Raw genomic sequence first — 25,935 nt, 5'->3', positions numbered from 1 at the left:
TATTGTAGATCTGTGTGTCTGTCCTCATCTTGTACTCAGTAAGTCTATTATAGATCTGTGTGTCTGTCCTCATCTTGTACTCGGTAAGTCTATTATAGATCTGTGTGTCTGTCCTCATCTTGTACTCGGTAAGTGTATTGTAGATCTGTGTGTCTGTCCTCATCTTGTACTCGGTAAGTCTTTTATAGATCTGTGTGTCTGTCCTCATCTTGTACTCGGTAAGTCTATTGTAGATCTGTGTGTCTGTCCTCATCTTGTACTCGGTAAATGTATCATAGATCTGTGTGTCTGTCCTCATCTTGTACTCGGTAAGTGTATTGTAGATCTGTGTGTCTGTCCTCATCTTGTACTCGGTAAGTCTATTATAGATCTGTGTGTCTGTCCTCATCTTGTACATGGTAAGTCTATTATAGATCTGTGTGTCTGTCTTCATCTTGTACTCGGTAAGTGTATTGTAGATCTGTGTGTCTGTCCTCATCTTGTACTCGGTAAGTCTATTATAGATCTGTGTGTCTGTCCTCATCTTGTACTCGGTAAGTCTATTATAGATCTGTGTGTCTGTCCTCATCTTGTACTCGGTAAGTCTATTATAGATCTGTGTGTCTGTCCTCATCTTGTACTCGGTAAGTCTATTATAGATCTGTGTGTCTGTCCTCATCTTGCACCCGGTAAGTCTATTATAGATCTGTGTGTCTGTCCTCATCTTGTACTCGGTAAGTCTATTATAGATCTGTGTGTCTGTCCTCATCTTGTACTCGGTAAGTGTATTGTAGATCTGTGTGTCTGTCCTCATCTTGTACTCGGTAAGTCTATTATAGATGTGTGTGTCTGTCCTCATCTTGTACTCGGTAAGTGTATTGTAGATCTGTGTGTCTGTCCTCATCTTGTACTCGGTAAGTGTATTGTAGATCTGTGTGTCTGTCCTCATCTTGTACTCGGTAAGTGTATTATAGATCTGTGTGTCTGTCCTCATCTTGTACTCAGTAAGTCTATTATAGATCTGTGTGTCTGTCCTCATCTTGTAGTCGGTAAGTCTATTATAGATCTGTGTGTCTGTCCTCATCTTGCACTCGGTAAGTCTATTATAGATTTGTGTGTCTGTCCTCATCTTGTACATGGTAAGTCTATTATAGATCTGTGTGTCTGTCCTCATCTTGTACTCGGTAAGTCTATTTTTGATCTGTGTGTCTGTCCTCATCTTGTACTCGGTAAGTCTATTATAGATCTGTGTGTCTCTCCTCATCTTGTACTCGGTAAGTCTCTTATAGATTTGTGTGTCTGTCCTCATCTTGTACATGGTAAGTCTATTATAGATCTGTGTGTCTGTCCTCATCTTGTACTCGGTTAGTCTATTATAGATCTGTGTGTCTGTCCTCATCTTGTACTCGGTAAGTGTATTGTAGATCTGTGTGTCTGTCCTCATCTTGTACTCGGTAAGTCTATTATAGATCTGTGTGTCTGTCCTCATCTTGTACTCGGTAAGTCTATTATAGATCTGTGTGTCTGTCCTCATCTTGTACTCGGTAAGTCTATTGTAGATCTGTGTGTCTGTCCTCATCTTGTACTCGGTAAGTGTATTGTAGATCTGTGTGTCTGTCCTCATCTTGTACTCGGTAAGTCTATTATAGATTTGTGTGTCTGTCCTGATCTTGTACTCGGTAAGTCTAGTATAGATTTGTGTGTCTGTCCTCATCTTGTACTCGGTAAGTCTAGTATAGATCTGTGTGTCTGTCCTCATCTTGTACTCAGTAAGTATATTGTAGATCTGTGTGTCTGTCCTCATCTTGTACTCGGTAAGTCTATTGTGGATCTGTGTTTCTTTCCTCATCTTGTACTCGGTAAGTCTATTGTAGATCTGTGTGTCTGTCCTCATCTTGTACTCGGTAAGTGTATTGTAGATCTGTGTGTCTGTCCTCATCTTGTACTCGGTAAGTCTATTATAGATCTGTGTGTCTGTCCTCATCTTGTACTCGGTAAGTGTATTGTAGATCTGTGTGTCTGTCCTCATCTTGTACTCGGTAAGTGTATTGTAGATCTGTGTGTCTGTCCTCATCTTGTACTCGGTAAGTGTATTGTACATCTGTGTGTCTGTCCTCATCTTGTACTCGGTAGGTCTATTATAGATCTGTGTGTCTGTCCTCATCTTGTACTCGGTAAGTCTATTATCGATCTATGTGTCTGTCCTCATCTTGTACTTGGTAAGTCTATTATAGATTTTTTGTGTCTGTCCTCATCTTGTACACGTTAAGTCTATTATAGATCTGTGTGTCTGTCCTCATCTTGTACATGATAAGTCTATTATAGATCTGTGTGTCTGTCCTCATCTTGTACATGGTAAGTCTATTGTAGATCTGTGTGTCTGTCCTCATCTTGTACTCAGTAAGTCTATTATAGATCTGTGTGTCTGTCCTCATCTTGTACTCGGTAAGTCTATTATAGATCTGTGTGTCTGTCCTCATCTTGTACTCGGTAAGTGTATTGTAGATCTGTGTGTCTGTCCTCATCTTGTACTCGGTAAGTCTATTATAGATCTGTGTGTCTGTCCTCATCTTGTACTCGGTAAGTCTATTGTAGATCTGTGTGTCTGTCCTCATCTTGTACTCGGTAAATGTATCATAGATCTGTGTGTCTGTCCTCATCTTGTACTCGGTAAGTGTATTGTAGATCTGTGTGTCTGTCCTCATCTTGTACTCGGTAAGTCTATTATAGATCTGTGTGTCTGTCCTCATCTTGTACATGGTAAGTCTATTATAGATCTGTGTGTCTGTCTTCATCTTGTACTCGGTAAGTCTATTGTAGATCTGTGTATCTGTCCTCATCTTGTACTCGGTAAGTGTATTGTACATCTGTGTGTCTGTCCTCATCTTGTACTCGGTAGGTCTATTATAGATCTGTGTGTCTGTCCTCATCTTGTACTCGGTAAGTCTATTATCGATCTATGTGTCTGTCCTCATCTTGTACTCGGTAAGTCTATTATAGATTTGTGTGTCTGTCCTCATTTTGTACTCGGTAAGTGTATTGTAGATCTGTGTGTCTGTCCTCATCTTGTACTCGGTAAGTCTATTATAGATCTGTGTGTCTGTCCTCATCTTGTACTCGGTAAGTCTATTATAGATCTGTGTGTCTGTCCTCATCTTGTACTCGGTAAGTCTATTATAGATCTGTGTGTCTGTCCTCATCTTGTACTCGGTAAGTCTATTATAGATTTGTGTGTCTGTCCTCATCTTGTACTCGGTAAGTCTAGTATAGATTTGTGTGTCTGTCCTCATCTTGTACTCGGTAAGTCTAGTATAGATCTGTGTGTCTGTCCTCATCTTGCACTCGGTAAGTCTATTATAGATCTGTGTGTCTGTCCTCATCTTGTACTCGGTAAGTCTATTATAGATCTGTGTGTCTGTCCTCATCTTGTACTCGGTAAGTGTATTGTAGATCTGTGTGTCTGTCCTCATCTTGTACTCGGTAAGTCTATTATAGATCTGTGTGTCTGTCCTCATCTTGTACTCGGTAAGTGTATTGTAGATCTGTGTGTCTGTCCTCATCTTGTACTCGGTAAGTGTATTGTAGATCTGTGTGTCTGTCCTCATCTTGTACTCGGTAAGTGTATTGTAGATCTGTGTGTCTGTCCTCATCTTGTACTCGGTAGGTCTATTATAGATCTGTGTGTCTGTCCTCATCTTGCACTCGGTAAGTCTATTATAGATCTGTGTGTCTGTCCTCATCTTGTACTCGGTAAGTCTATTATAGATCTGTGTGTCTGTCCTCATCTTGCACTCGGTAAGTCTATTATAGATCTGTGTGTCTGTCCTCATCTTGTACTCGGTAAGTCTATTATAGATCTGTGTGTCGGTCCTCATCTTGTACTCGGTAGGTCTATTATAGATCTGTGTGTCTGTCCTCATCTTGTACTCGGTAAGTCTATTATCGATCTGTGTGTCTGTCCTCATCTTGTACTCGGTAAGTGTATTGTAGATCTGTGTATCTGTCCTCATCTTGTACTCGGTAAGTGTATTGTAGATCTGTGTGTCTGTCCTCATCTTGTACTCGGTAAGTGTATTGTAGATCTGTGTGTCTGTCCTCATCTTGTACTCGGTAGGTCTATTATAGATCTGTGTGTCTGTCCTCATCTTCTACTCGGTAAGTCTATTATCGATCTATGTGTCTGTCCTCATCTTGTACTCGGAAAGTCTATTATAGATTTGTGTGTCTGTCCTCATCTTGTACATGGTAAGTCTATTGTAGACCTGTGTGTTTGTCCTCATCTTGTACACGGTAAGTCTATTTTTGATCTGTGTGTCTGTCCTCATCTTGTACTCGGTAAGTCTATTATAGATCTGTGTGTCTGTCCTCATCTTGTACTCGGTAAGTGTATTGTAGATCTGTGTGTCTGTCCTCATCTTGTACTCGGTAAGTCTATTATAGATCTGTGTGTCTGTCCTCATCTTGTACTCGGTAAGTCTATTATAGATCTGTGTGTCTGTCCTCATCTTGTACTCGGTAAGTCTATTATAGATCTGTGTGTCTGTCCTCATCTTGTACTCGGTAAGTGTATTGTAGATCTGTGTGTCTGTCCTCATCTTGTACTCGGCAAGTCTATTATAGATTTCTGTGTCTGTCCTCATCTTGTACTCGGTAAGTCTAGAATAGATTTGTGTGTCTGTCCTCATCTTGTACTCGGTAATTCTAGTATAGATCTGTGTGTCTGTCCTCATCTTGTACTCGGTAAGTGTATTGTAGATCTGTGTGTCTGTCCTCATCTTGTACTCGGTAAGTCTATTGTGGATCTGTGTTTCTTTCCTCATCTTGTACTCGGTAAGTCTATTGTAGATCTGTGTGTCTGTCCTCATCTTGTACTCGGTAAGTCTATTGTAGGTCTGTGTGTCTGTCCTCATCTTGTGCACGGTAAGTCTATTGTAGATCTGTGTGTGTGTCCTCATCTTGTACACGGTAAGTCTATTATAGATCTGTGTGTCTGTCCTCATCTTGTACACGTTAAGTCTATTATAGATCTGTGTGTCTGTCCTCATCTTGTACATGGTAGATCTGTGTGTCTGTCCTCATCTTGTACATGGTAAGTCTATTATAGATCTGTGTGTCTGTCTTCATCTTGTACTCGGTAAGTGTATTGTAGATCTGTGTGTCTGTCCTCATCTTGTACTCGGTAAGTCTATTATAGATCTGTGTGTCTGTCCTCATCTTGTACTCAGTAAGTCTATTATAGATCTGTGTGTCTGTCCTCATCTTGTACTCGGTAAGTCTATTATAGATCTGTGTGTCTGCCCTCATCTTGTACTCGGTAAGTGTATTGTAGATCTGTGTGTCTGTCCTCATCTTGTACTCGGTAAGTCTATTATAGATCTATGTGTCTGTCCTCATCTTGTACTCGGTAAGTCTATTGTAGATCTGTGTGTCTGTCCTCATCTTGTACTCGGTAAATGTATCATAGATCTGTGTGTCTGTCCTCATCTTGTACTCGGTAAGTGTATTGTAGATCTGTGTGTCTGTCCTCATCTTGTACTCGGTAAGTGTATTGTAGATCTGTGTGTCTGTCCTCATCTTGTACTCGGTAAGTCTATTATAGATCTGTGTGTCTGTCCTCATCTTGTACATGGTAAGTCTATTATAGATCTGTGTGTCTGTCCTCATCTTGTACTCGGTAAGTCTATTTTTGATCTGTGTGTCTGTCCTCATCTTGTACTCGGTAAGTCTATTATAGATCTGTGTGTCTGTCCTCATCTTGTACTCGGTAAGTCTATTATAGATCTGTGTGTCTGTCCTCATCTTGTACTCGGTAAGTGTATTGTAGATCTGTGTGTCTGTCCTCATCTTGTACTCGGTAAGTGTATTGTAGATCTGTGTGTCTGTCCTCATCTTGTACTCGGTAAGTGTATTGTAGATCTGTGTGTCTGTCCTCATCTTGTACTCGGTAAGTGTATTGTACATCTGTGTGTCTGTCCTCATCTTGTACTCGGTAGGTCTATTATAGATCTGTGTGTCTGTCCTCATCTTGTACTCGGTAAGTCTATTATAGATCTGTGTGTCTGTCCTCATCTTGTACTCGGTAAGTCTATTATAGATCTGTGTGTCTGTCCTCATCTTGTAGTCGGTAAGTCTATTATAGATCTGTGTGTCTGTCCTCATCTTGCACTCGGTAAGTCTATTATAGATCTGTGTGTCTGTCCTCATCTTGTACTCGGTAAGTCTATTATAGATCTGTGTGTCTGTCCTCATCTTGTACTCGGTAAGTGTATTGTAGATCTGTGTGTCTGTCCTCATCTTGTACTCGGTAAATCTATTATAGATCTGTGTGTCTGTCCTCATCTTGTACTCGGTAAGTGTATTGTAGATCTGTGTGTCTGTCCTCATCTTGTACTCGGTAAGTGTATTGTAGATCTGTGTGTCTGTCCTCATCTTGTACTCGGTAAGTGTATTGTAGATCTGTGTGTCTGTCCTCATCTTGTACTCGGTAGGTCTATTATAGATCTGTGTGTCTGTCCTCATCTTGTACTCGGTAAGTGTATTGTAGATCTGTGTGTCTGTCCTCATCTTGTACTCGGTAAGTCTATTATCGATCTATGTGTCTGTCCTCATCTTGTACTCGGTAAGTCTATTATAGATTTGTGTGTCTGTCCTCATCTTGTACATGGAAAGTCTATTATAGATCTGTGTGTCTGTCCTCATCTTGTACTCGGTAAGTCTATTATAGATCTGTGTGTCTGTCCTCATCTTTTACTCGGTAAGTCTATTATAGATCTGTGTGTCTGTCCTCATCTTGTACTCGGTAAGTCTATTATAGATCTGTGTGTCTGTCCTCATCTTGTACTCGGTAAGTGTATTGTAGATCTGTGTGTCTGTCCTCATCTTGTACTCGGTAAGTCTATTATAGATTTGTGTGTGTCTGTCCTCATCTTGTACTCGGTAAGTCTAGTATAGATTTGTGTGTCTGTCCTCATCTTGTACTCGGTAAGTCTAGTATAGATCTGTGTGTCTGTCCTCATCTTGTACTCAGTAAGTATATTGTAGATCTGTGTGTCTGTCCTCATCTTGTACTCGGTAAGTCTATTGTGGATCTGTGTTTCTTTCCTCATCTTGTACTCGGTAAGTCTATTGTAGATCTGTGTGTCTGTCCTCATCTTGTACTCGGTAAGTGCATTGTAGATCTGTGTGTCTGTCCTCATCTTGTACTCGGTAAGTCTATTATAGATCTGTGTGTCTGTCCTCATCTTGTACTCGGTAAGTGTATTGTAGATCTGTGTGTCTGTCCTCATCTTGTACTCGGTAAGTCTATTGTAGATCTGTGTGTCTGTCCTCATCTTGTACTCGGTAAGTGTATTGTACATCTGTGTGTCTGTCCTCATCTTGTACTCGGTAGGTCTATTATAGATCTGTGTGTCTGTCCTCATCTTGTAGTCGGTAAGTCTATTATCGATCTATGTGTCTGTCCTCATCTTGTACTCGGTAAGTCTATTATAGATTTGTGTGTCTGTCCTCATCTTGTACTCGGTAAGTGTATTGTAGATCTGTGTGTCTGTCCTCATCTTGTACTCGGTAAGTCTATTATAGATCTGTGTGTCTGTCCTCATCTTGTACTCGGTAAGTCTATTATAGATCTGTGTGTCTGTCCTCATCTTGTACTCGGTAAGTCTATTATAGATCTGTGTGTCTGTCCTCATCTTGTACTCGGTAAGTCTATTTTAGATTTGTGTGTCTGTCCTCATCTTGTACTCGGTAAGTCTAGTATAGATTTGTGTGTCTGTCCTCATCTTGTACTCGGTAAGTCTAGTATAGATCTGTGTGTCTGTCCTCATCTTGCACTCGGTAAGTCTATTATAGATCTGTGTGTCTGTCCTCATCTTGTACTCGGTAAGTCTATTATAGATCTGTGTGTCTGTCCTCATCTTGTACTCGGTAAGTGTATTGTAGATCTGTGTGTCTGTCCTCATCTTGTACTCGGTAAGTCTATTATAGATCTGTGTGTCTGTCCTCATCTTGTACTCGGTAAGTGTATTGTAGATCTGTGTGTCTGTTCTCATCTTGTACTCGGTAAGTGTATTGTAGATCTGTGTGTCTGTCCTCATCTTGTACTCGGTAAGTGTATTGTAGATCTGTGTGTCTGTCCTCATCTTGTACTCGGTAGGTCTATTATAGATCTGTGTGTCTGTCCTCATCTTGCACTCGGTAAGTCTATTATAGATCTGTGTGTCTGTCCTCATCTTGTACTCGGTAAGTCTATTATAGATCTGTGTGTCTGTCCTCATCTTGCACTCGGTAAGTCTATTATAGATCTGTGTGTCTGTCCTCATCTTGTACTCGGTAAGTCTATTATAGATCTGTGTGTCGGTCCTCATCTTGTACTCGGTAGGTCTATTATAGATCTGTGTGTCTGTCCTCATCTTGTACTCAGTAAGTCTATTATCGATCTGTGTGTCTGTCCTCATCTTGTACTCGGTAAGTGTATTGTAGATCTGTGTATCTGTCCTCATCTTGTACTCGGTAAGTGTATTGTAGATCTGTGTGTCTGTCCTCATCTTGTACTCGGTAAGTGTATTGTAGATCTGTGTGTCTGTCCTCATCTTGTACATGGTAAGTCTATTGTAGACCTGTGTGTTTGTCCTCATCTTGTACTCGGTAAGTCTATTTTTGATCTGTGTGTCTGTCCTCATCTTGTACTCGGTAAGTCTATTATAGATCTGTGTGTCTGTCCTCATCTTGTACTCGGTAAGTGTATTGTAGATCTGTGTGTCTGTCCTCATCTTGTACTCGGTAAGTCTATTATAGATCTGTGTGTCTGTCCTCATCTTGTACTCGGTAAGTCTATTATAGATCTGTGTGTCTGTCCTCATCTTGTACTCGGTAAGTCTATTATAGATCTGTGTGTCTGTCCTCATCTTGTACTCGGTAAGTGTATTGTAGATCTGTGTGTCTGTCCTCATCTTGTACTCGGTAAGTCTATTATAGATTTCTGTGTCTGTCCTCATCTTGTACTCGGTAAGTCTAGAATAGATTTGTGTGTCTGTCCTCATCTTGTACTCGGTAATTCTAGTATAGATCTGTGTGTCTGTCCTCATCTTGTACTCAGTAAGTATATTGTAGATCTGTGTGTCTGTCCTCATCTTGTATTCGGTAAGTCTATTGTGGATCTGTGTTTCTTTCCTCATCTTGTACTCGGTAAGTCTATTGTAGATCTGTGTGTCTGTCCTCATCTTGTACTCGGTAAGTCTATTGTAGGTCTGTGTGTCTGTCCTCATCTTGTGCACGGTAAGTCTATTGTAGATCTGTGTGTGTGTCCTCATCTTGTACACGGTAAGTCTATTATAGATCTGTGTGTCTGTCCTCATCTTGTACACGTTAAGTCTATTATAGATCTGTGTGTCTGTCCTCATCTTGTACATGATAAGTCTATTATAGATCTGTGTGTCTGTCCTCATCTTGTACATGGTAAGTCTATTGTAGATCTGTGTGTCTGTCCTCATCTTGTACTCAGTAAGTCTATTATAGATCTGTGTGTCTGTCCTCATCTTGTACTCGGTAAGTCTATTATAGATCTGTGTGTCTGTCCTCATCTTGTACTCGGTAAGTGTATTGTAGATCTGTGTGTCTGTCCTCATCTTGTACTCGGTAAGTCTATTATAGATCTGTGTGTCTGTCCTCATCTTGTACTCGGTAAGTCTATTGTAGATCTGTGTGTCTGTCCTCATCTTGTACTCGGTAAATGTATCATAGATCTGTGTGTCTGTCCTCATCTTGTACTCGGTAAGTGTATTGTAGATCTGTGTGTCTGTCCTCATCTTGTACTCGGTAAGTCTATTATAGATCTGTGTGTCTGTCCTCATCTTGTACATGGTAAGTCTATTATAGATCTGTGTGTCTGTCTTCATCTTGTACTCGGTAAGTGTATTGTAGATCTGTGTGTCTGTCCTCATCTTGTACTCGGTAAGTCTATTATAGATCTGTGTGTCTGTCCTCATCTTGTACTCGGTAAGTCTATTATAGATCTGTGTGTCTGTCCTCATCTTGTACTCGGTAAGTCTATTATAGATCTGTGTGTCTGTCCTCATCTTGTACTCGGTAAGTCTATTATAGATCTGTGTGTCTGTCCTCATCTTGCACCCGGTAAGTCTATTATAGATCTGTGTGTCTGTCCTCATCTTGTACTCGGTAAGTCTATTATAGATCTGTGTGTCTGTCCTCATCTTGTACTCGGTAAGTGTATTGTAGATCTGTGTGTCTGTCCTCATCTTGTACTCGGTAAGTCTATTATAGATGTGTGTGTCTGTCCTCATCTTGTACTCGGTAAGTGTATTGTAGATCTGTGTGTCTGTCCTCATCTTGTACTCGGTAAGTGTATTGTAGATCTGTGTGTCTGTCCTCATCTTGTACTCGGTAAGTGTATTGTAGATCTGTGTGTCTGTCCTCATCTTGTACTCGGTAGGTCTATTATAGATCTGTGTGTCTGTCCTCATCTTGTACTCGGTAAGTCTATTATCGATCTATGTGTCTGTCCTCATCTTGTACTCGGTAAGTCTATTATAGATTTGTGTGTCTGTCCTCATCTTGTACATGGTAAGTCTATTATAGATCTGTGTGTCTGTCCTCATCTTGTACTCGGTAAGTCTATTTTTGATCTGTGTGTCTGTCCTCATCTTGTACTCGGTAAGTCTATTATAGATCTGTGTGTCTCTCCTCATCTTGTACTCGGTAAGTCTCTTATAGATTTGTGTGTCTGTCCTCATCTTGTACATGGTAAGTCTATTATAGATCTGTGTGTCTGTCCTCATCTTGTACTCGGTTAGTTTATTATAGATCTGTGTGTCTGTCCTCATCTTGTACTCGGTAAGTGTATTGTAGATCTGTGTGTCTGTCCTCATCTTGTACTCGGTAAGTCTATTATAGATCTGTGTGTCTGTCCTCATCTTGTACTCGGTAAGTCTATTATAGATCTGTGTGTCTGTCCTCATCTTGTACTCGGTAAGTCTATTGTAGATCTGTGTGTCTGTCCTCATCTTGTACTCGGTAAGTGTATTGTAGATCTGTGTGTCTGTCCTCATCTTGTACTCGGTAAGTCTATTATAGATTTGTGTGTCTGTCCTGATCTTGTACTCGGTAAGTCTAGTATAGATTTGTGTGTCTGTCCTCATCTTGTACTCGGTAAGTCTAGTATAGATCTGTGTGTCTGTCCTCATCTTGTACTCAGTAAGTATATTGTAGATCTGTGTGTCTGTCCTCATCTTGTACTCGGTAAGTCTATTGTGGATCTGTGTTTCTTTCCTCATCTTGTACTCGGTAAGTCTATTGTAGATCTGTGTGTCTGTCCTCATCTTGTACTCGGTAAGTGTATTGTAGATCTGTGTGTCTGTCCTCATCTTGTACTCGGTAAGTCTATTATAGATCTGTGTGTCTGTCCTCATCTTGTACTCGGTAAGTGTATTGTAGATCTGTGTGTCTGTCCTCATCTTGTACTCGGTAAGTGTATTGTAGATCTGTGTGTCTGTCCTCATCTTGTACTCGGTAAGTGTATTGTACATCTGTGTGTCTGTCCTCATCTTGTACTCGGTAGGTCTATTATAGATCTGTGTGTCTGTCCTCATCTTGTACTCGGTAAGTCTATTTATCGATCTATGTGTCTGTCCTCATCTTGTACTTGGTAAGTCTATTATAGATTTTTTGTGTCTGTCCTCATCTTGTACTCGGTAAGTGTATTGTAGATCTGTGTGTCTGTCCTCATCTTGTACTCGGTAAGTCTATTTTTGATCTGTGTGTCTGTCCTCATCTTGTACTCAGTAAGTATATTGTAGATCTGTGTGTCTGTCCTCATCTTGTACTCGGTAAGTCTATTGTGGATCTGTGTGTCTTTCCTCATCTTGTACTCGGTAAGTCTGTTGTAGATCTGTGTGTCTGTCCTCATCTTGTACTCGGTAAGTCTATTGTAGATCTGTGTGTCTGTCCTCATCTTGTGCACGGTAAGTCTATTATAGATCTGTGTGTCTGTCCTCATCTTGTACTCGGTAAGTGTATTATAGATCTGTGTGTCTGTCCTCATCTTGTACACGGTAAGTCTATTATAGATCTGTGTGTCTGTCCTCATCTTGTACACGTTAAGTCTATTATAGATCTGTGTGTCTGTCCTCATCTTGTACATGATAAGTCTATTATAGATCTGTGTGTCTGTCCTCATCTTGTACATGGTAAGTGTATTATAGATCTGTGTGTCTGTCCTCATCTTGTGCACGGTAAGTCTATTGTAGATCTGTGTGTCTGTCCTCATCTTGTACACGGTAAGTCTATTATAGATCTGTGTGTCTGTCCTCATCTTGTACACGTTAAGTCTATTATAGATCTGTGTGTCTGTCCTCATCTTGTACATGATAAGTCTATTATAGATCTGTGTGTCTGTCCTCATCTTGTACATGGTAAGTCTATTGTAGATCTGTGTGTCTGTCCTCATCTTGTGCACGGTAAGTCTATTGTAGATCTGTGTGTCTGTCCTCATCTTGTACACGGTAAGTCTATTATAGATCTGTGTGTCTGTCCTCATCTTGTACACGTTAAGTCTATTATAGATCTGTGTGTCTGTCCTCATCTTGTACATGATAAGTCTATTATAGATCTGTGTGTCTGTCCTCATCTTGTACATGGTAAGTCTATTGTAGATCTGTGTGTCTGTCCTCATCTTGTACTCGGTAAGTGTATTATAGATCTGTGTGTCTGTCCTCATCTTGTACACGGTAAGTCTATTATTATAGATCTGTGTGTCTGTTCTCATCTTGTACATGGTAAGTCTATTATAGATCTGTGTGTCTGTCCTCATCTTGTACATGGTAAGTCTATTATTGATCTGTGTGTCTGTCCTCATCTTGTACATGGTAAGTCTATTATAGATCTGTTTGTCTGTCCTCATCTTGTACTCGGTAAGTGTATTGTAGATCTGTGTGTCTGTCCTCATCTTGTACTCGGTAAGTCTATTAGAGATCTGTGTGTCTGTCCTCATCTTGTACATGGTAAGTCTATTATAGATCTGTGTGTCTGTCCTCATCTTGTACTCGGTAAGTCTATTATAGATCTGTGTGTCTGTTGTTACGGATTCGTGCCTTCCGTTATTGTGGTTTTCACCCACTGGACATGTTTCTGATATTATGTATTATTATTAGTTTCACAAGGTTTATTATTCACGAACGGTTATCAAAAGTTAAAAAGGATAACTGTAAGTGAAACAGGAAACCGAGGGAGAAGACAATGAGGTGAAGAGAAAGGAGGAGCGCGCGCAAAGTCGGAGAGAACGGTGACGTCAGCGCTCGGTAACGAGCCAGGTTTACCGACAGCCGCGAGGGGATTTTGAGTTCCTGGAAGGGACATCCGGCGATAAGAATATTCGCTGGAGTGGAGAAATCTGCGTCGACAGATTTGGGGCGCTGAGATTCCGACGAATCCTTGCCTCGTCGCATCGGCTCAAGCCAGAGCCGTCAGCCATTTTGAACCCCGTGCTTCGGACACCGGTGAACGTTTGCTTCGTGTCATCTTCACCCCCAACATCCTACCGTCTGTCGGGGATGAGTGGGTGCGACCGCTTGGTCTCCAATTACGTTGCGGTTTGCTGAGGGAGCGGTGAAGGTGCGCCTCTGGAGGGCGCCGTTGTACAGTTTGGCGGGAAGAGCACCCTTGCCCACTGTACACGCTTCGGATATCGACTGGAGAGCGAGATTCGGGCTTCGACCGGATTTCATTCCATCGACCGCTGGAGCGAATCCCATTCGCCTTGGGAAAAGTCAGAGACATTGAGGAGTGTCCATTCATTTGCTGGCAGAGCAGTGAGTCTTGACTTTATATAAGATATATATAGAGTGCACTCTTAATGGCCATTTGCTGTACCGTATTACCTGTGTGTGATTTATAATACAAGTTGGTTCATTTATAATCATTGGTGTGGTTTCACTATTGATTTTCAACACGCGGTAATAGATTTTTCTGCCAGGGTTCCTCTCGGGGTTTGGGGGTTACCGAGACCAGGAGATTGTAGAGGACTCCGTAACAGAAATTGGGGGCTCGTCCAATTGAAACTCGTGGGCTCGAAATTGGGTCTTCGTCCGGGATATAAAATTCCTTAAATATCGTCCGGGATAGAATTCCCTGGCATTCCCAAATTTTCCAATTTTGGAATTTGTTCAACATTCCCAAATTTTTCAAAAAACAAAAGAAAAATATTTTTGTTTTGTTTTGGAAATTACTTGTGTGAAGGTTAACAGGTGTTAACGGATAGTCACCATGGAGTTTGACACAGAAAAGTTTACAGCGACCCCTAGTGAGGCACATTTTCAAGCGTTACTAAAATCGGAACTCTTGATATTGGGCAAACATTTTAGCTTGGAGGTCCGAGCTAAAATGAAGAAAACAGAGATGCAGACATTGGTGATAGAATCTATGGTGGAACAAGGAACATGGAGAGAGGGAGCCTTGGATTGGTTACCAGAAGAACAAGAAAGTGTGGAGCTCCAAAAAACGGAGATGCAATTGAAGAGCCAGGAAAGGTTAGAAGAGAAAAAAAACAGAGGAAAGGAGAGTGGAAAGAGAACTCCAGGAAAGGTTAAAAGTACAGGAAAGAGAACTCCAGGAAAGGTTAGAAGAGAAAAAAAACAGAGGAAAGGAGAGTGGAAAGAGAACTCCAGGAAAGGTTAGAAGACAAAAAAGCAGAGGAAAGGAGAGCTGCAAGAGAACTCGAAGCTGAGGAGAGAAGAGCTGAAAGGGAGTTAAAGGACCGTAAATTGGCACGTCAGCAGGAAATTAAAGTCAAGGAGCTGGAGTTAATGAGAGAATGGGAAGAGGTACCACCCATGCCGACTGGTTCGACAACTAGTCAAAAAACCTGGGATGTTGGCAGACATGAGGCTGGTTCCACCCTTCAATGAAAAGGAGGTAACCAAGTTTTTTTTACACTTTGAGAAAGTGGCTCAAATGCTAAAATGGCCGGAGGAGTCCTTGACCATATTAGTGCAAAGTGTTCTGGTGGGTAAAGCTCAAGATATTTATTCGGCTTTACCGATTGAGCAATGTGCAGATTATGAGATAGTGAAGAAAACCATTTTCAAAGCCTATGAATTGGTCCCTGAAGCTTACCGGCAAAAATTCCGGAATGCCAGGAAGAGGGAGAATGAGACCCATGTGGAGTTTGCCAGAATGAAAGAAACCGTGTTCGATCGGTGGTGTGATTCAAGAGGAGTTGGGAAAGACTTCGAACTATTGCGACAATGGATCCTGGTGGAGCAATTCCAACAGTGCGTCCACGAGGACATTAAAGTACATCTGGAGGAAAGGAAAGTACCAAAGTTGTATGAGGCATCAACCATGGCGGATGACTATGCCTTAACACACAGGATGAGGTTCCATAAACCTAACTTCCCACCTGGAGTTCGCACGGAGAGTTATGATACATCTGGTGCGGAGAACGAAGATTCAGGGGGGGCGGCCTCGAGATGAAAACAAGGACCACTCTGATACCACGACTTCTAGAAATCAGAAGACTGCGGTTCCAAGACAGACCTATCGTCCTGGGGGCTCGAGGCAGACCGCCGCCCCCATGCCTTGGCAGACCACGAGGTTCTCCTACCGGCCTACTTGCACTTTTTGCCATAAACCTGGACACTGGATGTCCAAGTGTTATGCTCTGGGAATGGAAAATCAGGAGTGGAGTTCGACTAGTACGACTCCAAATGCGATGGCCATTGTGTGAAATCGCCCTCAAAAGGGTTACCAACCATTTATTTCCGAGGGGTTTGTGTCACTGGATGGAGCCCCAACTACCCGGAAACCTGTTTGGGTATTGAGGGACACAGGAGCACATCAATCTTTAATGCTTGAAGGCATCTTGCCATTGTCAGAGGAGACAGCAACTGGTGATAGTGTTCGTTTACAGGGGATTGGTGGCTGTGTTAGAGCTCCACTTCATGCCATCCATTTGGAGTCCGATGTGGTGTCAGGACCGGTCACCGTAGGTTTACAAGCCACTCTTCCTGTAGAGGGAGTATCTGTTGTTATCGGGAATGATTTGGCTGGTGGTCAAGTTTATGGTAACCCGATGGTTGTTAAAAAGCCCAGTAGGGAAAATAACACCACACCAGTTAGGGATGGCAACAAAGTTAGCAAGTTATTTGTAGGTGGACTGAACTTCAAAACAAAGGAAGATGTTCTGGAGTCTGCCTTCAGCAAATATGGACCGCTTTTGGAAGTAGTGCTGATAAAAGACAGGGAGACACAAAAGTCAAGAGGGTTTGGCTTTGTCACGTTTGAAAACTCAAAGGACGCCAGAGATGCAGAAAAGGATCTGAATAGCAAGAAGTTGGAGGGTCGGACCATAACCGTAGGGAAGGCATTTCGTAGGCGCCGAGGGGTCTACAGAAGAGGACAATTTGGCGGTAGTTTTGGTGGTGGCCGCAGCCGATATTACCATTGAGGCTCCCAGAGTTACGGCATCTCCCGAAAGAATGATTATCAGGGTAGCGGCCGAGAAGGAGACCGCTATTCCCGTGACCACAGGGACGAGCGGTCCAACCGGGATTATTACGAAAGTTAGAAAGAGTTGAATCACTGAATGCTGCGGAGCAGCCGAGCAAAAATTCCTACACGGATTAACCGTGAACTAAAGGCGTCCATGTAGTAAACGTTCCTGCACGGACTAACCGTGAACTCCACGTTCCTAAAGGCGTCCATGTAGGGAATACTTCCAGGCCTCACCACCCAACCACCATGGAGCCTGGCCTTCAGCTCGGCCTCCTGGGAAAAGTGCTATAGATTTGCTGGCCTTGGATTTTTGATCACCACCCCTTAACCTTCATTCACAAGAAACTGAAAGTAAAAATCAGAGGGTGATGACTGATGAGATGGAGTTTGGCTTTGCAGGAGTCCAACGGGAAATTGAGCATGTAAAGAGCAGGGACAATGTCGTTGCTGATGCTTTGTCCAGAGTGAATTAACTTTGGAAATCTCTGTGGGTTGTGTGAAATTTTGTTGCTTTATTTTTGGGGAGTGTTGAATATTGTTGCCCACGGGAATTGATGATGTGGGTTGTGAATTTACTTTTGTTTAAAAAAAAGTTTGCATACAAAGAAAGTTTTTGCTGTGTTCAAACTTTCTTTCTTGAGGGGGGGAAGTGTTACGGATTCGTGACTTCCGTTATTGTGGTTTTCACCCACTGGACATGTTTCTGATATGTATTATTATTAGTTTCACAAGGTTTATTATTCACGAATGGTTATCAAAAGTTTAAAAGGATAACTGTAAATGAAACAGGAAACCGAGGGAGAAGACAATGAGGTGAAGAGAAAGGAGGAGCGCGCTCAAAGTCGGAGAGGACGGTGACGTCAGCGCTCCGTAACGAGCCAGGTTTACCGACAGCCGCGAGGGGATTTTGAGTTCCTGGAAGGGACATCCGGCGATAAGAATATTCGCTGGAGTGGAGAAATCTGCGTAGACAGATTTGGGGCGCTGAGATTCCGACGAATCCTTGCCTCGTCGCATCGGCTCAAGCCAGAGCCGTCAGCCATTTTGAACCCCGTGCTTCGGACACCGGTGAACGCTTGCTTCGTGTCATCTTCACCCCCAACATCCTACCGTCTGTCGGGGATGAGTGGGTACAACCGCTTGGTCTCCAATTACGTTGTGGTTTGCTGAGGGAGCGGTGAAGGTGCGCCTCTGGAGGGCGCCGTTGTACAGTTTGGTGGGACGAGCACCCTTGCCCACTGTACACGCTTCGGATATCGACTGGCGAGCGAGATTCGGGCTTCGACCGGATTTCTTTCCATCGACCGCTGGAGCGAATCCCATTCGCCTTGGGAAAAGTCATAGAGACATTGAGGAGTGTCCGTCCATTTGCTGGCAGAGCAGTGAGTCTTGACTTTATATAAGACTTATATAGAGTGCACTCTTAATGGCCATTTGCTGTACCGTATTACCTGTGTGTGATTTATAATACAAGTTGGTTCATTTATAATCATTGGTGTGGTTTCACTATTGATTTTCAACACAGGGTAATAGATTTTTCTGCCGGGGTTCCTCTCGGGGTTCGGGGGTTACCGAGACCAGGAGATTGTAGAGGACTCCGTAACACTGTCCTCATCTTGTACATGGTAAGTCTATTATAGATCTGTGTGTCTGTCCTCATCTTGTACTCGGTAAGTCTATTATAGATCTGTGTGTCTGCCCTCATCTTGTACATGGTAAGTCTATTATAAATCTGTGTCTGTCCTCATCTTGTACTCGGTAAGTCTATTATAGATCTGTGTGTCTGTCCTCATCTTGTACTCGGTAAGTCTATTATAGATCTGTGTGTCTGTCCTCATCTTGTACTCGGTAAGTCTATTATAGATCTGTGTGTCTGTCCTCATCTTGTACTCGGTAAGTGTATTATAGATCATCTGAACTTGGACAATTCACCGGAAGTTTATGTGATGATTTCATTCCTCATTCCCTTTTCTCATCAATGGAACCTGAGTCGCCATTGTTCAGGCCTCATGTCATCGGTTGCACCTTTGTGATGATATTTTAACCCTCAAACACCTGTATGTGGTTGTTGATGTGATTCTATGGTAACCGCACATCATTGTAAATGCAACCTTAATGTAAAAGAGCTGGTCCGTTGATTTGTCTGGTTTTCTTCCCTCATTGCCCCCCTCGCTCTACAAACCCCCCATTTGTTTCTCCCAGTTTGACTCAAACCTGGGCGATATGCAGTTTCTGTTCATTGACCTTTGCATCATCACCGTCTTGGTGTTCCTGATGGGCCGTTCGTGCCCCACACGCCAACTGTCATCGAGGAGACCCACGAGCAGCCTCCTGGCACCAGAAACCCTCGTCGGCCTAGGCCTGCATGTCCTACTGCTGTTCGTCTTCCAGATCATGCTCATTGGTCTACTCAACAGCCGGTCTTGGTAAGCTCTTCCACCATCCGTGCGCTCAGATTCTCCATGTTTGACTTGTGCAAATACAATGGACGATATTTTCATGATATAGACCAAACTCAGCTTTAACTAAACCAAAATGTATTAAACCTTGTGACGAACGTTGGATGCAACCTCGAGAAGTATTGATAACACTGAACAGTCACACAATATCAAGGTGTCTGTGACCATGATGTGTGTAGGTCTTCCATAAAAACCTGAGGCTTCCGACCCACCTTTATTGGGGAATTCATGGCTTGTTCATTTTTTAGAGCATGTAATTAGTATTCCAATTGAAAAGAGAGCTCGTTTCCCCATGAGCTCGTTTCCCCATGAGCTCGTTTCCCCATGAGCTCGTGTCCCTGCATGGTCGTTTCCCCATGAGCTCGTTTCCCCATGAGCTCGTTTCCCCATGAGCTCGTGTCCCTGCATGGTCGTTTCCCCATGAGCTCGTTTCCCCATGAGCTCGTTTCCCCATGAGCTCGTTTCCCCATGAGCTCGTTTCCCCCCATGAGCTCGTGTCCCTGCATAGTCGTTTCCCCATGAGCTCATTTCCCCATGCGCTCATTTCCCCATGAGGTCGTTTCCCCATGAGCTCGTTTCCCCATTAGCTCGTGTCCCTGCATGGTCGTTTCCCCATGAGCTCGTTTCCCCATGAGCTCATGTCCCTGCATGGTCGTTTCCCCATGACCTCGTTTCCTCATGAGCTCGTTTTTCAATGACCTCGTTTCCCTGGGGCTCATTTCCCCACGGGCTCGTTTCCCCATGAGCTTGTGTCCCTGCATAGTCGTTTCCCCATGAGCTCGTTTCCCCATGAGCTCGTTTCCATGCATGGTCGTTTCCCCATGAGCTCGTTTCCCCATGAGCTCGTTTCCCAATGAGCTCGTTTCCCTGGGGCTCCTTTCCCCATGGGCTCGTTTCCCCACGAGCTCGGTCCCTGCATGGTCGTTTCCCCATGAGCTCGTGTCCCTGCATGGTCGTTTCCCCATGAGCTCGTTTCCCAATGAGCTCGTTTCCCTGGGGCTCATTTCCCCACGGGCTCGTTTCCCCACGAGCTCGTGTCCCTGCATGGTCGTTTCCCCATTAGCTCGTTTCCCAATGAGCTCGTTTCCCTGGGGCTCATTTCCCCACGGGCTCGTTTCTCCACGAGCTCGTGTCCCTGCATGGTCGTTTCCCCATGAGCTCGTGTCCCTGCATGGTCGTTTCCCCATGAGCTCATTTCCCCATGAGCTCGTTTCCCCATGAGCTCGTTTCCCCATGAGCTCGTGTCCCTGCATGGTCGTTTCCCCATGAGCTCATTTCCCTGGGGCTCATTTCCCCACGGGCTCATTTCCCCACGAGCTCGGTCCCTGCATGGTCGTTTCCCCATGAGCTCGTGTCCCTACATGGTCGTTTCCCCATGAGCTCATTTCCCCATGAGCTTGTTTCCCAATGAGCTCATTTCCCTGGGGCTCATTTCCCCACAGGCTCGTTTCCCCACGAGCTCTTTTCCCCATGAGCTCGTTTCCCCATGAGCTCGTTTCCCCATGAGCTCGTGTCCCTGCATGTTCGTTTCCCCATTAGGTCGTTTCCCAATGAGCTCGTTTCCCAATGAGCTCGTTTCCCTGGTGCTCATTTCCCCACGGGCTCGTTTCCCCACGAGCTCGTGTCCCTGCATGGTCGTTTCCCCATGAGCTCGTGTCCCTGCATGGTCGTTTCCCCATGAGCTCGTTTCCCCATGAGCTCGTTTCCCCATGAGCTCGTTTCCCCATGAGCTCGTGTCCTTGCATGGTTGTTTCCCCATGAGCTCATTTCCCTGGGGCTCATTTCCCCACGGGCTCGTTTCCCCACGAGCTCGTTTCCCTGGGGCTCATTTCCCCATGGGCTCATTTCCCCACAGGCTCATTTCCCCACAGGCTCGTTTCCCCATTAGCTCGTTTCCCTGGGGCTCATTTCCCCATGGGCTCATTTCCCCATGAGCTCGTTTCCCCATGAGCTCGTTTCCCCACGAGCTCGTTTCCCCACGAGCTCATTTCCCCATGAGCTCGTTTCCCCATGAGCTCGTTTCCCCGCGAGCTCGTTTCCCCACGAGCTCGTTTCCCCACGAGCTCGTTTCCCTGGGGCTCATTACCCCATGGGCTCATTTCCCTACAGGACAGGCTCGTTTCCCCATGGGCTCATTTCCCCATGGGCTCATTTCCCCACAGGCTCATTTCCCCACAGGCTCATTTCCCTGCGGGCTCATTTCCCCATGGGTTCGTTTCCCTGGGGCACATTTCCCCACAGGCTCATTTCCCCACGGGCTCATTTCCCCATGAGCTCATTTCCCCACGAGCTCGTTTCCCCGGGGCTCATTTCCCCGTGGGCTCATTTCACCGTGGGCTAGTTTCCCTGGGGCACATTTCCCCACAGGCTCATTTCCCCACGGGCTCATTTCCCCATGAGCTCATTTCCCCACGAGCTCGTTTCCCCACGGGCTTGTTTCCCCACGGGCTCGTTTCCCCACAGGCTCATTTCCTCGTGGGCTCTTTTCTCCAGGGCTCATTTCCCCGCGAGCTCATTTCCCCGCGGGCTCGTTTCCCCACGGGCTCATTTCCCCACGGGCTTGTTTCCCCATGAGCTCGTTTCCCTACGGGCTCGTTTCTCCACAGGCTCGTTTCCCCACGGGCTCGTTTTCCCACGGGCTCATTTCCCCGTGGGCTCATTTCCCCGTAGGCTAGTTTCCCTGGGGCACATTTCCCCCACGGGCTCATTTCCCCATGGGCTCATTTCCCCATGAGCTCGTTTCCCTACGGGCTCGTTTCCCCACGGGCTCATTTCCTCGCGGGCTCTTATCTCCAGGGCTCATTTTCCAGCGAGCTCGTTTCCTTGTGGGCTCGTTTCCCCACGGGCTCATTTCCCCGCAGGCTCGTTTCCCCACGGGCTCATTTCCCCGCGGGCTTGTTTCCCCACAAGCTCGTTTCCCTACGGGCCCGTTTCTCCACAGGCTCGTTTCCCCACGGGCTCGTTTCCCCACAGGCTCATTTCCTCACGGGCTCTTTTCTCCGGGGCTCATGTCCCCACATGCTCGTTTCCCTGCAGGCTCATTTCCGCACTGACTCATTTCCCTGCGGGCTCATTTCCCCACGGGCTTGTTTCCCCGGGGCTCGTTTCCCTGTGGGGTCGTTTCTCCACGGGGTCGTCTGAAAGTTGGGCTAACTTCCCCCCCCCCCCCCCCTTTTTTAAGGCCATTTTCCCTGCTGGAGCAGGGGTTAGCCTTGCGGGCCCCATCACGATCATCATGGTTTCCTTTTTGAGGCAATGTTTTTATGGCCGGATGCCCTTCCTGACGCCAACCCTTTAGTCGCCTCTTACGACACGCAGGGATACGGTGTACCTATTCTAAACCGGGGCACACACCGGCAGGCTCATTGATGCCTTGGCTAACTGCCTTGATGAATTGTTTTACGTTCATTCTGAGATTGTCACCAGCCTATCATCCCACACTGTGTGTGTGTGTGTGTGTCTGTGTGTGTCTGTGTGTGTCTGTGTCTGTGTGTGCGTGTGTGTGTGTCTGTGTGCGTGTGTGTGTGTGTGTGTGTGTGCTGTCATCCAGGCCATTATGTTTTTACCATTCGAGCTTTTGTCATAAAAATTTTAACAAAATGAGAATATGGTGGGACTGTGAAGATAAAATACAGGGTGTTCCAAAAAGACCCGGACAACTTCGGTTCTTAATATATTTAGAACCACAAATGATACAACAATACCCTTTGCTTTATAAGATACAGAAACTGAAAGTTTTGTGCACACCATCAATACACTACAATGTGAGTTCCGTTTGTCGCGTGCAGAAAATCAAGGCGGCACATGAGTGCTTCCCATGTTCTGCTCAGCATGTTGTGTCATCCAGTGCACATGAAGCTATGATCTGATAACGAAGATCATGCAGGTTTGCCACCTTGGTGTCATTGACAACATCTTTGATAAACCTCCAAAGAAAATCATCAAGGTGGTTATGTCTGGTGATCGTGGGGACATGTTGGTTCATCTCAGCCAATTCAGTGACCTGGAAATATTTCATTCAGGATGGCTCGAACAACCGCAGATGGGGAGCGCCATCCTGGTAAAAATGATATTGGGTTGCAGGTCTTCAATCTGTGGGAGGACGAATCCTTCCAACATGTTCCTGTCAATTGTTGAGGTCACTGTATCCTCCGCAAAGAAAAACGGATCCACCAAGCGGTCATGAAGAAGGCCACACCACACAATGACCTTTGGACTGTCACGCATGTGTTCACTGACCACGTGGGGGTTTTCAGAGCCCCAGATCCTCACATTGTGCCGGTTGACCTTCCCCGATACATGAAAGCAAGCTTCGTCTGAACATGACCTTTTTCAGGTCGTCTTCGTCATCCTCTATGTGACTGGGCATTTCCAAGGCAAATACCTTGCGTTTGGGTCCATCATTTGGTTTGTGTTCCTGCAGAATCTGCACCTTATAGACATAAAGCTTCAGTTTTTTTCTGGAAAATCCTGTGCACAGTGGTGTTTGGTAGTCCCAGTTCTCTGGATGCAAATCCTGTGTACAATGGTGGTTGGTAGTCCCAGTTCTCTGGATGCAAATCCTGTGTACAATGGTGGTTGGTAGTCCCAGTTATATGGATGCAAATCCTGTGTACAATGGTGGTTGGTAGTCCCAGTTATATGGATGCAAATCCTGTGTACAGTGGTGGTTGGTAGTCCCAGTTCTATGGATGCAAATCCTGTGTACGATGGTGGTTGGTAGTCCCAGTTCTATAATAATAATAATAATAATAATACATTTATTTTATATAGCGCTTTTCAAGAAGCCCAAAGACGCTTTGACAGAGTACAAAAAAACAAGTGCAAAAAGACAAAAATCAATAGGTAAATAATCAAAGCAAAAGGAAGGAGAAGGAGAAGAGATAGTCAGGGGTTAAATGCTGTGGGTTAAATGTTGAATGCAGTGTTGAACAGGTGGGTCTTGAGTGATGTTTTGAATGTGGTGAGTGAGGAGGAGTCTCTGATGGTGTGAGGTAGTGAGTTCCAGAGGGTGGGAGCAGCGATGGAGAAGGCCCTGTCCCCCCAGGATCTGAATTTGGTCTGCATGGGGGGGGGGGGGGGGGGTCAGGAGGTTGGTACCAGCAGAGCGGAGGTTGCGGGTGGGAGTGTGTCTGGAGAGGAGGTCAGTCAGGTAGGATGGGGCCAGATTATGGAGGGCTTTGTAGGTCAAGAGGAGGATTTTGTACTGGATGCAAATCCTGTGTACAGTGGTGGTTGGTAGTCCCAGTTCTATGGATGCAAATCCTGTGCACAGTGGTGGTTGGTAGTCCCAGTTCTCCAGATGCAAATCCTGTGTACAGTGGTAGTTGGTAGTCCCAGTTCTCTGGATGTGCATCTGATTGATTTTCTGGGACTTTGTTGAAATTATTCACGCACTCGTTCAACATTTGTTGCACTTGTGCTTGGTCGGCCGGTACTTTTCTGTTTCTGACAACTTCCAGTCTCCTTAAAACTCTTGTACCACTCTCTGATACTAGTGTCCGCGATGGCAGATTCCTTCCATACCTTGTACGAAAATTACCGTGAACTTTGTCTGATCTTGTCTCGATGAACCATTCGACACATAGACCTTTTAATTTACATTCAACCACCAGACCTGAAAACAAAGAAAACTTTATGAGTTTCTGTATCATATAAAACAAAAGGTATCAAAGGGTATTGTTGTATCATTTGTGCTACTAAATATATTAACATCCAAAGGGCGGGTCTTTCTTGAACACCCTGTACATCTCCATATGGAATGAGAACCTCATCATTCTGCTTTTATCACCAACCTCTAAGGCCCTGCATAATGTTGTCTCTTTGGTGAGCATTAGCTGGGCCAACCCTTGTTATTGTTTTCATGATGGTGAGCAAATTGAAACCCAGCATGATGATGTGATAAATTGGAACAGGGGTTCAGTTACCAAGTTTCTTGTTGAGCAGTTGCCAAGTGTTAAGCACGCCGTTCAAAACCTTTGATAAGAAAAGCTGGCTTGGCAAGCGCTAGCTAGCTGCTTGGTATCTGAACACATTCCAGGCTGAGTCGTTGTGCTCCATGCAGGACACTGCAGTCTGGAATGTGTTCTTCACTCTTTGCTGGAGATGTTAACGCTTGTCATTCTGGAGGTGAACTATGGGATGAAATTTACGAGTCGGACACTCCCTGCTGTTTCATTCCCAGCCATTTAGTTCCCCACTATTTCGATCCTACAGTTTCATTCCCAGCCATTTGTAGTGCCGTGTACGGCTGAGTAAGGCCGCTGTGGGCGGGGCCGAATGAGCCTGCTGTGGGCGGGGCCGAGTGAGCCTGCTGTGGGGGGGCCGAGTGAGGCTGCTGTGGGCGGGGCCGAGTGAAGCAGCTGTGGGCGGGGCCGAGTGAGGCCTGTCCGTGGCGTTGCCTGGAATAAAGATGGTGCTTGGTCGTATCTGCATGTCCGCATCTTTATAACAAAGACATTACACCATTTAGTTCCCAGCTGTTTCGATCCCCGCTGTTTCATTCCCAGCCATTTAGTTCCCCGCTGTTTCATTCCCAGCCATTTAGTTCCCCGCTGTTTCATTCCCAGCCATTTAGTTCCCCGCTGTTTCGATTCCCGCTGGTTAGATCCCCGCTGTTTCATTCCCAGCCGTTTAAGATCCCTGCTGTTTCATTCCCAGCCATTTAATTCCCCGCTGTTTCATTCCCAGCCATTTAGTTCCCCGCTGTTTCATTCCCAGCCATTTAGTTCCCCGCTGTTTCATTCCCAGCCATTTCGTTCCCCGCTGTTTCATTCCCAGCCATTTAGTTCCCCGCTGTTTCATTCCCAACCATTTAGTTCCCCGCTGTTTCATTCCCAGCCATTTAGTTCCCCACTGTTTCATTCCCAGCCATTTAGTTCCCCGCTGTTTCATTCCCAGCCATTTAGTTCCCCGCTGTTTCGATCCCCGCCAGGTCATTCCCCACAAGTTCAATCCTCGTAGGTGTGACTCCCCACCGGTTTTGTTGGTG

The 25,935-nt window shown here is 44.8% G+C and overlaps 1 protein-coding gene across 4 annotated transcripts in view; it reads left to right on the top strand.

Moving 5' to 3' along the window:
* Window positions 1–25,935, top strand: part of ATP13A2 (ATPase cation transporting 13A2) — a 249,877-nt gene that overhangs the window by 209,483 nt on the left and 14,459 nt on the right. For all 4 annotated transcript variants that reach the window (XM_068107317.2, XM_068107318.2, XM_068107316.2 and 1 more), the window contains one exon: window positions 18,688–18,911. In XM_068107317.2, the coding sequence (XP_067963418.2) occupies window positions 18,688–18,911 (224 nt within the window). The remainder of the gene's footprint in view (window positions 1–18,687; window positions 18,912–25,935) is intronic.

The sequence above is a fragment of the Myxine glutinosa genome, chromosome 2 (genome assembly GCF_964187855.1).
Source record: "Myxine glutinosa chromosome 2, kmMyxGlut1.1, whole genome shotgun sequence".
Taxonomy (NCBI): domain Eukaryota; kingdom Metazoa; phylum Chordata; class Myxini; order Myxiniformes; family Myxinidae; genus Myxine; species Myxine glutinosa.
This window is presented reverse-complemented; position numbering and strand designations above follow the sequence as displayed.